At 32.5% G+C, this 14,077-nt stretch overlaps 3 protein-coding genes across 6 annotated transcripts in view; 1 reads left to right on the top strand and 2 right to left on the bottom strand.

Annotated features, from left to right (window-relative positions):
- Window positions 1–1,770: 1,770 nt before the first annotated feature.
- On the bottom strand, window positions 1,771–3,921 carry LOC108694425 (nuclear protein 1). The gene is made up of 2 exons (XM_018203910.1): window positions 3,573–3,921; window positions 1,771–2,670 (listed from the first exon to the last, which is right to left on the bottom strand). The coding sequence occupies exon 1, from the start codon at window positions 3,786–3,788 to the stop codon at window positions 3,576–3,578; it is 213 nt and encodes a 70-aa protein (XP_018059399.1). The 5' UTR covers window positions 3,789–3,921; the 3' UTR covers window positions 1,771–2,670; window positions 3,573–3,575.
- Window positions 3,210–14,077, top strand: part of LOC108694424 (phytanoyl-CoA dioxygenase, peroxisomal-like) — a 44,785-nt gene continuing 33,917 nt past the window's right edge. Inside the window, exons 1-3 of one of the 4 annotated variants that reach the window (XM_018203907.1) lie at window positions 3,210–3,461; window positions 4,434–4,514; window positions 5,670–5,807. The gene's annotated coding sequence lies outside the window, so the exon portion shown is untranslated. Of the gene's footprint in view, window positions 3,462–4,093; window positions 4,515–5,669; window positions 5,808–12,623; window positions 12,877–14,077 lie in introns of those variants that run through there. The other 3 variants (XM_018203906.1, XM_018203908.1, XM_018203905.1) reach the window with 3 other exon arrangements.
- Window positions 8,155–14,077, bottom strand: part of LOC108694421 (gamma-glutamyltranspeptidase 1-like) — a 7,157-nt gene continuing 1,234 nt past the window's right edge. Inside the window, exons 3-10 of the mRNA XM_018203901.1 lie at window positions 10,751–10,987; window positions 10,445–10,668; window positions 10,175–10,367; window positions 9,877–10,077; window positions 9,512–9,761; window positions 9,230–9,423; window positions 8,777–9,017; window positions 8,155–8,641 (exon numbers count right to left, since the gene is read on the bottom strand). Of these exons, the coding sequence (XP_018059390.1) occupies window positions 8,378–8,641; window positions 8,777–9,017; window positions 9,230–9,423; window positions 9,512–9,761; window positions 9,877–10,077; window positions 10,175–10,367; window positions 10,445–10,668; window positions 10,751–10,987 (1,804 nt within the window). The 3' untranslated portion in view covers window positions 8,155–8,377. The remainder of the gene's footprint in view (window positions 8,642–8,776; window positions 9,018–9,229; window positions 9,424–9,511; window positions 9,762–9,876; window positions 10,078–10,174; window positions 10,368–10,444; window positions 10,669–10,750; window positions 10,988–14,077) is intronic.

The raw sequence follows: 14,077 nt of genomic DNA, 5'->3' as shown, positions 1-14,077 counted from the left end.
TAAATTTTCGTATTACTTGAAACTGACGGAATAGCCCACCTCCATTATCTATATATATTATTGTTATTTATATTAAATAATGCGCAACAAGGAACACTGTCTCTTATAGTTGACTATTAAAAAAAATATATTATAAAAAAAATTGAAAAATTCTTATTTCCTACTTTTTTTGCACAAATGTAATAATGAAGACATGTATATATATACCCCCTCACACACACACACACGCGCGCGCGCGCGCGCGCGCGCACACACACACACACACACACACACACACTTATTTATTATTGCATTTATAAGTATACTGTGTGTATACTGAGATGCATTAATTCATTGAGTCAGTAGTAGCGGTTTGACTTGCCGACTTTGAGTCGATAACGCTCAACGCGCGCGCGTTTGAAATAAGAAAAGATATTGGCAATAACATGTAATAAAATAATGTGTTGAAATTTATTACGTATTTTTGCTATTGTATTTAAAATTATATATTCCTACAGAAATACATAAATTATATCTTCGTTACATTTACACTGCCCTTTATATATCTAATTGTATCAATTTGATTTATATTTTATAATACGTTACATGTTATAAATTAAAAATTACATATAGCATAACATAGCAAATATACATATAGCATAACGGAGATAATATATCCTCATATATATTTATCTTCGTTGTACTATATGTTTATACAATATATAACTTATAACACATTATAAATCATAAATTTATAAGATTCATTATGCAATATAGATAGGTCATCATTTCTATTGATAACTATAAATTCTTTACATTTCATGTCATATTATATATACTTATGCATCTCATATTTCTCTCCTTCCTCCGTAAAATTTAATATTGTTGAGTTATTTAATATTCCTTCGAAATTATATTCGTACATTATGTAATATTGCATTTTTTGTAATGATATAAATATTATAATATATTATTTATTCGAAGCTGTTTTATTCACTCTTTTTTGCTCGATATACAGCAAAAAAAGTAATTCGGAATCTGTCGATGTTGATTTCAGAATTTCCTTCGCTGACGCAGAGAAATTCTTTTTTTTTTGTTATAATATCTTATTTACATATGGCTAATAAATCTTATTTACGAATGGATTATAAAAAAAATATTATCAATATGTAAATGACAAAAACAAAACTGTTTGAATTCAGTATCCAATATTACGTGTATCAAAATGATACAGAAATAGATATACAATGAGTGCAAAAGTATTCGTACAGAGAAAATATTTTTTAAAAAACTTTATTTTTAATAAGTAAATATTATTTAGAGAAATGAGTCATCGAATTGATATCGATACGATTTCAACCAATTTGATATCAATTCAATGTTTAATTGATGATCATTTCTTGTTAGGTAATTAACAATTTATTCATAAAGAATAAAATAGACTGTGTTTCTTAAAATTATATATACATAAAGATGTACATATATTAATTATAAAAAATATATCATTTGAAAAATTATTCGTAAAGACGAGAAATTTAATTTCTAAAAGCAGAACACATGCGAAGCTTGTTTGTTTATATTAGAAGAACAGAATGTATTGTATATTGTATAAAAATGCTAATTAATGTTTTCTACAAATAAGACTTTTTTTATAAAAAATTTTTTTGTACGAATACTTTTTGCACTCACTATACATATAGTTTACGAACAGGATCAAACCAAGCCAAAAAGGATAAAAGATAAAGAAAAAATGTAGGTACCAGAGTACGCATTTGCAAAAGTACACGCTCATCAATTAGAAATTATCTTTATTTCACAGTTCTTTTTATGTAATCGTACCATAATATTTATATGTCAATACTAGATAATTTTCTCGTGCGAAGAACTAATTGAAGAATATATCAATTCTGAATCAATAATAATATACATCGTCGATCACAATATGCGGGCAATCTGATATTAATTGAACATCAATATAATGAATTTTCGAATTCGATTATTTAGCTTTCTTTACACACGTTTTTTTGGAATATGTCATAATGTATTAATATCGTAATGTATTAATGTCATAATGTATTAATGACGTAATGTATCACTAGAGATATAAGGAGCCGATAGCAAAATTTTTCTCTATTCCTTTTAACAACGATTATTCATTATTATAATGTATGCAAATAAAACGCACGCATATATAACAAAAGACATCATCACATCATAATTGTTTATAACAAAAAACTTGAATTAACGACTTTAATTCACTTATTGTTATTATTAGAACATAAATTTTATTTTTCATAATCGTACAATAGAAATTCAATCGATTATAACTTATCGACGAATTTAACAATAGCACATGCAAAAATTAATATAGTATCACCACATTATCCTAGTCAAGAAAAAAAAAGAATGTCATGCGAATTCCAGATTCACGCAAAGCAGCGAAGTGCGACATACGTTATTTTGTACTCTCACAAATAACGTGATTGCCGTGTTTTTGACATAATAAAAGATAACGATGAGGTACGAACTATCGTGCCGATCTTACGTTGAGTAAGAATCTACGACTAAATGCATTCTCGATAGTAAAAACAAAAGAATATATATATTTTTATTCCGGTCGCCTTAGGTGAGAAAACCCTGTGAGATGAGATCCTTGAAGACGCCGGCCGCGAGAATAGGAACGTCCGTAATCTGAAACAAAAATTGAATCGATGAGAATGAGGAGACAATAGCGTCGTTTGGACATTTTCAAAGAATATTGTTCATCGCGAAATGGAAATATGTATACTGCGCGTTACGCAACCAGGAGAAAGATAAATAAACACGCGCGTATGGATTGTAGCGTCGTGTGAGTCATCGCGCACAAAGATAGTCTGCACCGATAACGAAATAAGACGCAATACGGCGCGGGCGGTGTACGCTTACATTTCGCGATAATTCGCAATGGAAATGTTTGGGATATCTGATTCGACTAGCGAAGCTATTTGAAAGCTGAATCATCGGACGTAGTGAAAAATAAAGATGTGCGCGACCATTTCTGATTTTTTTATTGTTATCCATCTCTCCACATGACAAAAATACAATAAAATATAAAAACTGATAAAATATGGAAGAACGATTAAAAATCGTGTCTACAAAGTCTTTGCAGACTTTAATTTAGCGAAATTAATCGGGAAAAATTATAAATCATTTGTAATTTTTTGTATCGTTCTGAAAGCTGCCATGAATACGATTGAGATACTACGCGTTTGAAATATCCAACTTCAAGGTTGACGATAATATTCAGCTAATTTCATAATGTCGTTCTATTAACTTTCAACTTCAACAAAGATAGCCAATAGAACGTAAATAGAACTAGTAACGTCAATAGAACTAGTATCATCAAATGGAATGGAAAGTACCTAGTATTAGACAGTCTTTACGGAGCGATGGACTGACGTGAACGAATATGCTCGAATCTTGCTGTGAGGTAAAGGATGAAGGTAAATGACGTCACTTTCACGAGAGAACAAAAGCGATTGATTAAATATTACATCGGATCGTGTCGACGATCGAGCACGAGCATTGAAATAAAATCGACTCGGTGATCTAACCTTTTATGCCTTGCTCTTGCTCGTCGTCTGCCGTTTGTTGTGCTCGGTGTTCATCAGCTTGGTGAGAAGCTTTCTGGAATGGCCGCTCGGGTCGAAGTGATTCGTGTGCGCGACAGCCTCGCGTTTGCTCCTCTGCTTACCGCCGTGCGAGGTGAAGATGTGCTTGTCGTAGTCGTAGTTGAAGTGCTCGTATTCGTCGACGTATGCCTCGGACATAGTTCACGAGATTCGATATACTCGGGGACGGTTGCGGAAAGAAAGTCGCGGGCGCGACGTAAATACGTAAAGTATCGCTCGACTGGAATGACTCGACCGGGGAGATCGATTCGCTACTGGTCGCGCGGCGTTCGCCGACCCGCGTTTATATACGGCGACCCGGTTCCGCGGGCCGCTCATGCGTGTTTCGTTCGAAGCCGAAGCCGTGCCGGCGCAACAAGGCCCGGTTTCTTTGCCGGCCAATGGCGATGCAATGCTCTCTCGACCAGACGTGACCAGACGACAATTCAACACGAATCTAATGTATCATGTTTTCCTTTGTTAATTCCGCATAGGAAAAAAAAAGTAAAAGGAAATGTCTTCTGTTTATACAACTGCGTAGTACCTATACGTCGAGACGATAACCTTTTGCGGCGTAGATCCCGTCGATAACGTATCGAGAAGTTCCATTTCGATCTGATTTTTTCGCAAAATTATGTAACTCCCGTGGATTTCGATTATTTGTATCAGTTGCAGAAAGAGAAACAAATTAATTAAGAAGCGAACAAAATTGCACAATAGTGCAACGTTACGACAAATATTATGTATAGGACGCTCGTCAAAACATTACAGTATAATAGTTTATACATCGTATGATGCATTCAGATATTTCACCAAGCGTAGCGTTGAATGTTTTCAAGGACGAAAATAATTGGGCAGATAGAACCACCTGGCAACATTGTAAAGGTACGCGCTGTATTGTTGTGCAGAGCTGATCCTGTGTTGTTGAAGCCTATATAGATCTATTAGCAATAAATATACTTACATACGTAATTTTTCAGAAACTAGAGCGATTTTAACCAAGCTTTAATTGTTAATTGTTGATTAGTTTATCAATTGTAATATCCTATTAACCATTTTATTAATTTGAAATCATTAATATTTTATTGTTCAATGAAAAAAAGATAAAGGACAATGAATTATATATTTAAAAGTATTGTATATATTTATATAATTTTAAGCGACTTGATCAGAATATTTATATTGTAGAATATTGTCTCAGACAATCAAACATGTCAGCAAAACAGTGCGAATTTATGATTACTTAGGATGCAATTTGCCATATATTTTTCTTCAACGATTTTGAGTATATTAACAGCTTAGCAATACACAAGCAACAATGTATTGTTAGCAGTCAATGGAGAGATAGCAGCATCAAATTTCGTGTTGTCGACAATATGATAGCATTATGTGATCCTATAGATTATTATTATGATATAAACAGCAACAGTAGGAATTTTGATGAAGAAGATTTTGAAGTTGTCAGCAAATTGTTGCCAAATTACTGCCTAAAGTTGTCATATCGTAAAGACATTAATTTGCTAACAAATATGAATTCAGTTGCTATAATTTTGATAGCAATACATATATATTTGCAAGTAACATATTAACAAGGCACTTTGCTATCTGGAATAACATAAAATTATTATTATTATATTGTATAATTAGAAATGCATATTTTAAAAATATTTCATTGTATGCGATCATAAAATAATCAATTAAAACACTCGGAATTTTGTTGAATCCTCAATCAATTATTTCATATTTCATTATACTGACATATCAATATAAAATATAAATAGATAAATGCAGATAACTTCTACACTATTATCTATATCATAACAATACAAGTTGAAAATCTGTAGATGTAGTAAATTAATTTTTGAGAAGTGTTGAATAACACATTGTTGTCAGAAACGTAATCGCGTATTTGAAAATAAGCAGAATATAATTTAATTATTGTGAACAATTTCTCACGATGATGGTTCTTTTCATACACGAGATCTTCACTCCCGTTGCTTTCAATAGTTATTACTTACGTGGCTAATCTATATGTTCCAGACGACCTAGAAAATTCCAACACGTAAGCTCACCCGATGTCCAAGTGCATTGCCTTCTGCGAGTTCTATAGAGCGTGTATTTCCAGCGCTCTGATGCCATGTAACAGTGCTGCTTTTAGCCAAGTGCAGATTTCTGAAGGTAGCTCTTTTACAAAACGATATATTTCTTATTTTGTTAAGTATTTGAGAAAACATTGAGAAATCGCGCAGTTATGATATTACTCTCTGCATCAAATTGAAAACATTTGTAAAAATAAAAAGAACCGAAAAGAATGGAATAAAAATAAACGGGTGGAAACGGATTAGCTATACTTAAGAATCAATGTTTATATGTTGATAGGAAAAGCGCGTATTAGGTCACATTCTAATCGTTTGCAAACTGAGTAGATGTGACTTACAATCCGCCTTGCGGAGGTGTGGCGAGACGCTCGTAATGGGGACATAAACAACTTGAGAAATATTTTGTTGTTACATTCACCGAGCGAATATGGATATCATCGCGTGGTGCCGCTGAGGAAAGCTGATATCACGCATTAACACATGCGCAATCAATCGAGCTTGTTTCTACGTCGTACGATGTCAATGTACAAGGCGAAGTTATTGAAGCGTAAAAGACGCGTCTCTCACCGACGAAATCTCTCGATTAAATTAATCTGTATTTTTTAATTACACGCCTTGTTCGTGACGAGCTTTCCTATAAGCTATATAATTTTACATATGAATTTTATTTAGCAATAATCTAAGTTTCCCTCCTTGACATTATATAAACAGAATAACAATTGATGATAACATGACAACAAAATGAGGTGACTGAAAAATGACTTTTAGACCAATATTCATAGTCGATATTTATATTTTAAGTAATATCTTAAGATGCTAATGCGGCTTTCTGATTGGTTCATGACGTCTTATTGGTTCAAGACTGCACTTAAGATGATCTTAAATGTAATAATCGAGTATGAATACCGGCCATAATAATCATTTTGGAATCACTTTGACGTCATACTTGACGACTTGTGTTCTGTTTGAGTAAGCATTACATTGAATAATCGATTAAACCTCGTAAAGGTAGTAAAATTGATAAACAATAAATTCTTTATGATATTCAACACTTATCATTTATGGGAAAATCTGATATGTTTGCAAAATCTATATTTTACATCAGCGATGAAATAATATTTATTTAAGTAGTTCACCGATGTTAATTAATGTTACAAACAGATGTTTTATATTCAAATATTTATTTAATTTTTTATTTGATGTTCTTATAACGTCGCGTTGATGTTATAATTTATAATTAAATATCGCGTCTGCGAATCGTTTGTATTTCAAACCTCAGTTTCTTCTTTCTTTCATGGCGCATTTTATTTTCAAGGCCGAAACATTGTGATACGAACGATGAATTATTTCGATCATAAGCACGAAATACGTGCTCGTTTTCATGCACTTCTTTCGCCGACATTTAATTATAGCTTGTAGAATGTACTATCTCCGCTAAGTCAGCAGATGACAAAGTTCGGTCATGCAGCTTCTTCTTCTTTCTCCTTCTCATTTTATAAAAGTGCCGTATAAAGGAAATCGATCGAATTCGAAGAACGAATTTGACGACAACCAGACGAAAGGAAATTGGATACGTAGTACCGTTAATCGATTTGATCCTGATGGCTGGCATTAAGGCTTCCCCCTCCCCCCGATCTGCTCTTAACTAATCGAGAGAATCCTCCCAGGCGACTTCAGACGAAACAGGTTTTATCGAACTGTAGAAGGAGAATGCTAATACAATGCCTTATATTTACACTTTCCAAGCGTCGCTGCTTGACGCTGCAAAAAACTCTAAAGCAAGAAGATTAGAAAGAGAGAAACATATCAAGCAGTGATATACGAAAATAGAATACGAAAAATAATTTCCCTCTAGAAAAGTGCTATCATCAAAATAGTGTATCACTTTACGTCAATTATTAAAATTTGATTTTATTGATTAACAAGATTATTTTTAAAAAATATTATAGAACGATTATTAGAGAATTTTACAGATTTCACAATATATGGTTACCTAAAGATTAAAGATAATCGAGAAATTCGTGAATAAATTAATGAATCTGTTGATAACCTTTAATCTTTTTTAATCTTTAGGTAACCATATACTATGAAAATGGGTCTAAGTGAAATATTGGTACGTGATCCAAAATAGTTTAAAACAGAAAATAATCGCAGTGATATCGACATCAAGGCTTTACGCCTATAAATAGCGCAGCAAGGCTAGAGATTTTCAATAAACATCACGTTCATGGAGCGTCATACAATTGTGCTGAGAATTTGAATCATACAAACATATATTAATTGTGAAAAAAAAAAAATTCCTTGATTTTCGTGTTCTACATTGCCAGGTTTGCGTACATCAATATTACGAAAATTAAAGGAAAGATAAATTCACGATAATATAGATATTATGGAAAGAGGAAGCGATAAGAACAAGATGCGACCAATGAGCGAGAAAGTGTAAAAGTTTTATATTGAACCGTAATACTGACACATCGATCTTTCAAACACGAATATTTCGCCAATAACAATAACAAGATTGATCGCATACATCCGTGTTATATAGTCATGAGATTTTGTTCGGCATTGAACAAAGTCTCTTATCTTTCGCAGAAGATTTGTGCTACAAAATGATGGCTGGATCACCGGAAGGTGACTCATGCATGCGAATCAATTGATTCCATACACATCGCCACCTTTGCGATAATCAGCGTTCGCGAAAATTGTGGAATTTTCATACAGTACGACACAAGCTACGCTGCCGCGAAGTTTGTAGCGTTCCGTGACGTGTCCTAAACGTTTCAGACCATCGACCACTTGTTTAGGAATCCCATATTCGTAAGATACCTTGGGCGGAAATAGCTGGTGATGTATCCTCGCCGAATCCACCGCCTCCTTGACCGTTCGCCCCATCCAAAGTATTTTTGCTGTCACCTAAAAGCATACAGATTTTATTCGTGAAAATCGTCTATTGATTTGTTGATACTGGTGACGCTAAATAGAGATTCAAATTGGATTACATAGAAATTCGAATTGCATAAGCTGTTAAATATTCAAGGTGTTACTGACTTGCGATATTGCCGTTGTAATTTTCGTACCACCAGCAGCACCCATGACCATTTTGATGTCGCCATTCCGATCGACCAGAACAGATGGTATCATTGAGGACAATGGCTGTTTTTTGGGCGCGATATAATTGTTGGGGCTTGGCGGCACACCGAAGTAATTGAACTGCGACGGAATGCTGAAGTCATCCATGCCGTTATTTAACAAAATGCCGGTTCTTTTGCTGACTATTCCGCTTCCGAAACTACAAAATCGTTAAAAAAAGACATAAAGGATTATTTTTACGATCCGTAAACAATGCGATTTTATAGATGGTATTTATAATTCATTCTTATTTTAAGATTGTTTTAAGTAATGTTTTAAAATGATAATATAACCTCCTGATTGACTTATGATATTTTAAGACAGTCTCAAATATAAAAATCGATTAATAAATATCCGGCCTAGGAGACTTACTAAAAATTGATAGTGCTGGTAACCGATACTGCATCACCATTCTGCGTCAGCACAGACACGTGCGCGGTACCATGGTCTTCGACATTAGCATAGACAGGAGAACCATAATGTTGTGGATCCTGCCACGTTCTTGTATCATCTATTTTCTCTCGTATCGAGCGCGCGAAGCTCTTCGATGTCAGGTTTCTGATTATCTTTAAAAGAATTAAAATAGCATGCAATTATTAATTGATAACAAACTCAATAAGATTCAGAAGAAAAAGGATCGAATGATATGTTTACTTCGGTCATATCGATGAAAGTTCCGTCACCCAGCTTCGTCCTTAACGCGAACGCATACTTGAAAGTCTCTATCATTCTGTGATATGTGAGAATTGTTGCGTTAAAGTCAGCTATGTTGGTTGGCGTGAAGCCGTAATCATCGAAGACGTTGAGAATAAACGAGAGAAGAGCTCCGCTACCAGGCAATCCTGTAGTCAAGAGTTCCAACCCGTTCGAAAAATTTGATTGTATCGGTTGATTCCATGAAACTCTAGGCAAAAGTAAGAAGAATATATACTCAAGAGCTCTCTTTGTGATGCGGCGTTTATCTGTACTTAGAGAATTATCTGTACTTAGAGAAAAAAGAAATTCCTGAATGTTATTACCTGTACTCATTAAGATCTTTCATCGTTATTATTCCTCCTTGTTCTTGTAAATCGTCTACGAGAAGTTGTCCAATCGTACCGTTATAAAATTCGGTTGCGTTTTTCTTAGCAACAGTCCGTAGCGTTTCGCAAAGCATGTGGGGTTTAATTACAGAGCCTGGTTTACGAAACTCGTTAGTTGCAGGATCGACAAACAGTTCTCTAAAAGATTAAAAAAAGGATACATTTCATATATACTGCCATAAATATTTCAGCATTCATTATGTATGGTTTGTATCTACATTTAGTAAGTTTATACCTCAAAGTTGGATCATTATAAATGCTCTTCTTATTATATAAAAGTCCGTCATACTGTACTAATGTTAGAACATAGCCCTTTTCACAGAGGTTGATGCTCGGTTTGAATAAATCCGCCCATGGCAATTTACCGAATTGTTGATGAGCTTCCCAATAACCAGCCAGTTCACCGGGTACGGCGACTGCCAGTGCACCTGTCAATTAAAATCCGGCAGTATTAAATATTTTTTCATACGATTAGTTGTTTATCGAAAAATTTTTCAAAATTTACCGAATCTAGATGCATTTGCGGGTTTGCCAGCGTACATTGTAAAATTCGCTGCCAAAGGTGCGCGGTCCCTTGCATTGAGAACGAAAGTTTGGCGTGTAGATCTTTGATAAATAGTCATCAAAAATCCACCACCGAGACCTAGACTCTGCATATTCACGAGTCCGTTGCATATTAGCGCTGCTAGCGCAGCATCCACTGCCGATCCGTTCCGTTCTAGAATTGACCTGAAAAGAGAAATTAAGCGTATTTATCGAGTTTATTGATTATTCTTGCGAATTAAACAATTCACATCTTTGGTATACACACTTGCCAATAACAGCGCATGGTGCTCCGTCCGCGCAAACGGCACCGCGTTTGAAAGTTCTTAACTTACTCCACGACGGTGGCTGGAAGCTTTCTGGATCGGGCGGCACCAAAAACTCATTATCTTGTGAATCGGACGTACTGTTACGTGCGTACGCACTTAGGCCAATGATTATGGCAATTATCAGTGCAGCTACGATAGCGCCAATTATGATCACATGATGTACGCGAAATCGTGATCTGAAAAAGAGCAATAATATATTGATAAAAACATTATCGAAACGTATCTCATGATCAAAGTGATCACTTTTATAAACACAATGTTATTGTTCGTAATAATGATTTTTAACAATCTTATTTTTCACAAGTTATCAAATCTCAAAAATAGCTTTTTGTGTGCATTGGTTTTATCGTTGCATCTTCCTTATATTGCTTTTTTTCACTATATATATGCAGTATATGTTCAGCTATTATTGTAGAGACCGTGTATTTTAAGAATTCAGTAAATATTAAATATTATTATAACATATGACTAATTTTTCTTTATGAGTTTTTTTTTGTTAATATTAACTGATTGCTCAGCAATATTGACTATGCTACTACGCACTAGATTAATTTTTTTTTCGCATTTTTTGCAAGCAAATAAAATAGTAATCAGTATATTAGGTGTGGAAAAAAGTTCGTGGCGTTTTTTTAATGCCATCAACGGGAAAAACGCCATGAACTTTTTCCCATATCTAATATGTAATTTGTTAAAATATAAATTAATACAGATTTATGTTAATTTATTTTTATAATTTTCACCTTTAATGTTAAGGTATAAGGTAAAAAATGATTAATATGTTCATTGTTTATATACGTGCACACCGAGATTTATATTATTTGCGAATTTTATATTATTGAAACGTATATACATTTTTCAATGTTAATACATAATATTAATTGCTCAGAATTTTGTATCGCCCGATAATAAATTTTTCATGCATGAATAAATATGTATAAACATACGTAAATACGCATAAATAAATATTCATAAACATTATAATTATATATGTCCATACATGTATATCCTTTTTTCTTTTGTAAAATTACTTTTTAATATAATAGAAATAATAATAGTAATGTGAAAACATTAAAAATAATTAAAAAGATAATTTTCGCATTATTTGTTTCAGAAAAAAATCAAGTTTGAAGAAATGTATATTGCGACTAAGCTACGATTCGTCGAGTGATAAAGCTAGTCACACACACTTTCCGTAACAGTACTTACTATTAGAGGCTCTGTACAATAAAAGGAACAGGGAACAGAGAACAGAGAATAAGAATTTCAACCTATCAGAAATCATGTATTGTGGAATACAGTTTCTGATAGGTCGAAATCTTATTCTTTGTTCTCTGTTCCCTGATTCTTTTATTGTGCGGAATCCCTTACTGTTACAGAAAGTGTGTGTGACTAGCTTAACGCGTATAGCGTTTATAAACAATGAATGTTATATTGATAAGACAGATGTCTAATGCACTAATTCGAGGATTATTGTCAATCTGCCAAAACATTGTTTTCGATAAACATTCGCCTATGAATACGGTCACAATTTCGACGAAATGGTGCAAAGGACGTTTTTAAAATGCTTCGCTCCACCCATTCTATTTTTTTATTTTTTCATAAGGTATCACGTCGTGTCCACTTTTACATATTATTCGAATTCTGTATAAGCAAATATAATTTCTGAGAGTTATTACTTTTGTGCGATATCATGCTTCATACTATCCATAATGACATATATTGCTGTACGCAATGTATGAATCCAGCATAAGTGTTAGAAGTATTATATAGAGATTGCTGATCAGAGTAACCACAGTCAACTACAGTCAACGAATGTGACTGCGAGCAGATCGTTATATTAGAACGTTTTATTTTTTATAGAAACAGTAACAATTATTTAACTCTGTCTAACAATTAAATGCAGTATATCGTGTGTGAGTTCGTATTTGACACATTCGAAAACGTTTTTTCCTTGAAATTATAATAAATTAGCAATTAGATGGATTTGATCTAAAGATTCGTCAACAAAGCAAACGATATTTTATTCGTTTTATATAGCTGACATTGAAGATTGAGGAAAGTTAAGGTAGGAGGAAAATAATGAACGTATTGTTCGATTGATAAAATAGTTTGCTGCATTTCGTTTAAATTATTTTTAACATCTTTTAAAATTTTCTAAGATTTTTATTGTTGATTTAGCTTGTGTGTGTTATTATATGCCAACGCACACACTCAGATTTTTATTCTGTCCGAATAAAATTTTATCTATTACTTTTTTCTATTATTTATATTATTCGCTATTTTTTGTTATATTTTATATGAAGAATATCTTTAAAATATAATAATGTGTCATTACTATTATTATTGGAAAAATTTTTTTTTTTTTTTTTTTTTTTTCAAAAAAATATGTCAGTTTAATACATTATCTGATGCAGTGTTTAATAAAAATGTAAACTTTAAGTTCATATTTACAAATTAGTTTTTATTTATCACTTAGTGACGCATTAAAACGTCAATCGGTATAATTTTAATATTATTTAGATTACTATTATTTTTAATGAAGTAACAATCTATAACAAAGATAGAATATACCCAAAGATAGAATAAGTCACGATAACGTCAAAATGATATTAAAATGAATCGGAAATTATTGAAAAATGATTTTTAACGATCATTTTAGAGTTATTTTTACACCATTTTAATACTATATAATAACTTATTATTCTGTTCCCACAAAGTATCATATCATTATTAAAACTGTTGAATCATTGAATGCATTTGTGCATTTCAACAAGAGATGCATCATTACATCCTTATTGTTCGCCAATGTTAAATAAGAATAAGATGATGTCTGTGTTGTACTGAGTTACTTGTTGGAAGGCATTGTTATTATTTTCAAGCTGGATTTTTGGCATTAAATCATTTTTGATAAGAAATATAGAATTGTTTATTATTTAGAATTTGAACAATTGAATTATCCTGTTTATCTCTATAATTAATGTTTATTTCTCTATTTAAGAAATAAAGAACGTGTAATTGAAAGTATTAAAAGTTTTTAAAATTTTAAAGGTATTAAAAATTTTAAAGAATATTAAATTTTGATTTACGAGTTTTTCTCTGCTGTTTTTTTTATATGTATTGTTTTTATAGTTTTATATTCATATTTTACGTTGAATCATAAAATCAAGCAAATTGCCGATATCATCAACGAATCATTATTCTAATGAATGCGAGTTTTTCATTATTAATGATAGCGTTTGCAAATTATCATTACATAATAGCAAATT

The sequence above is a fragment of the Atta colombica genome, unplaced genomic scaffold (assembly GCF_001594045.1).
Source record: "Atta colombica isolate Treedump-2 unplaced genomic scaffold, Acol1.0 scaffold12, whole genome shotgun sequence".
Lineage (NCBI taxonomy): Eukaryota > Metazoa > Arthropoda > Insecta > Hymenoptera > Formicidae > Atta > Atta colombica.
The sequence above is the reverse complement of the archived record's forward strand: the minus strand, read 5'-3'. Positions and strand labels throughout refer to the sequence as shown.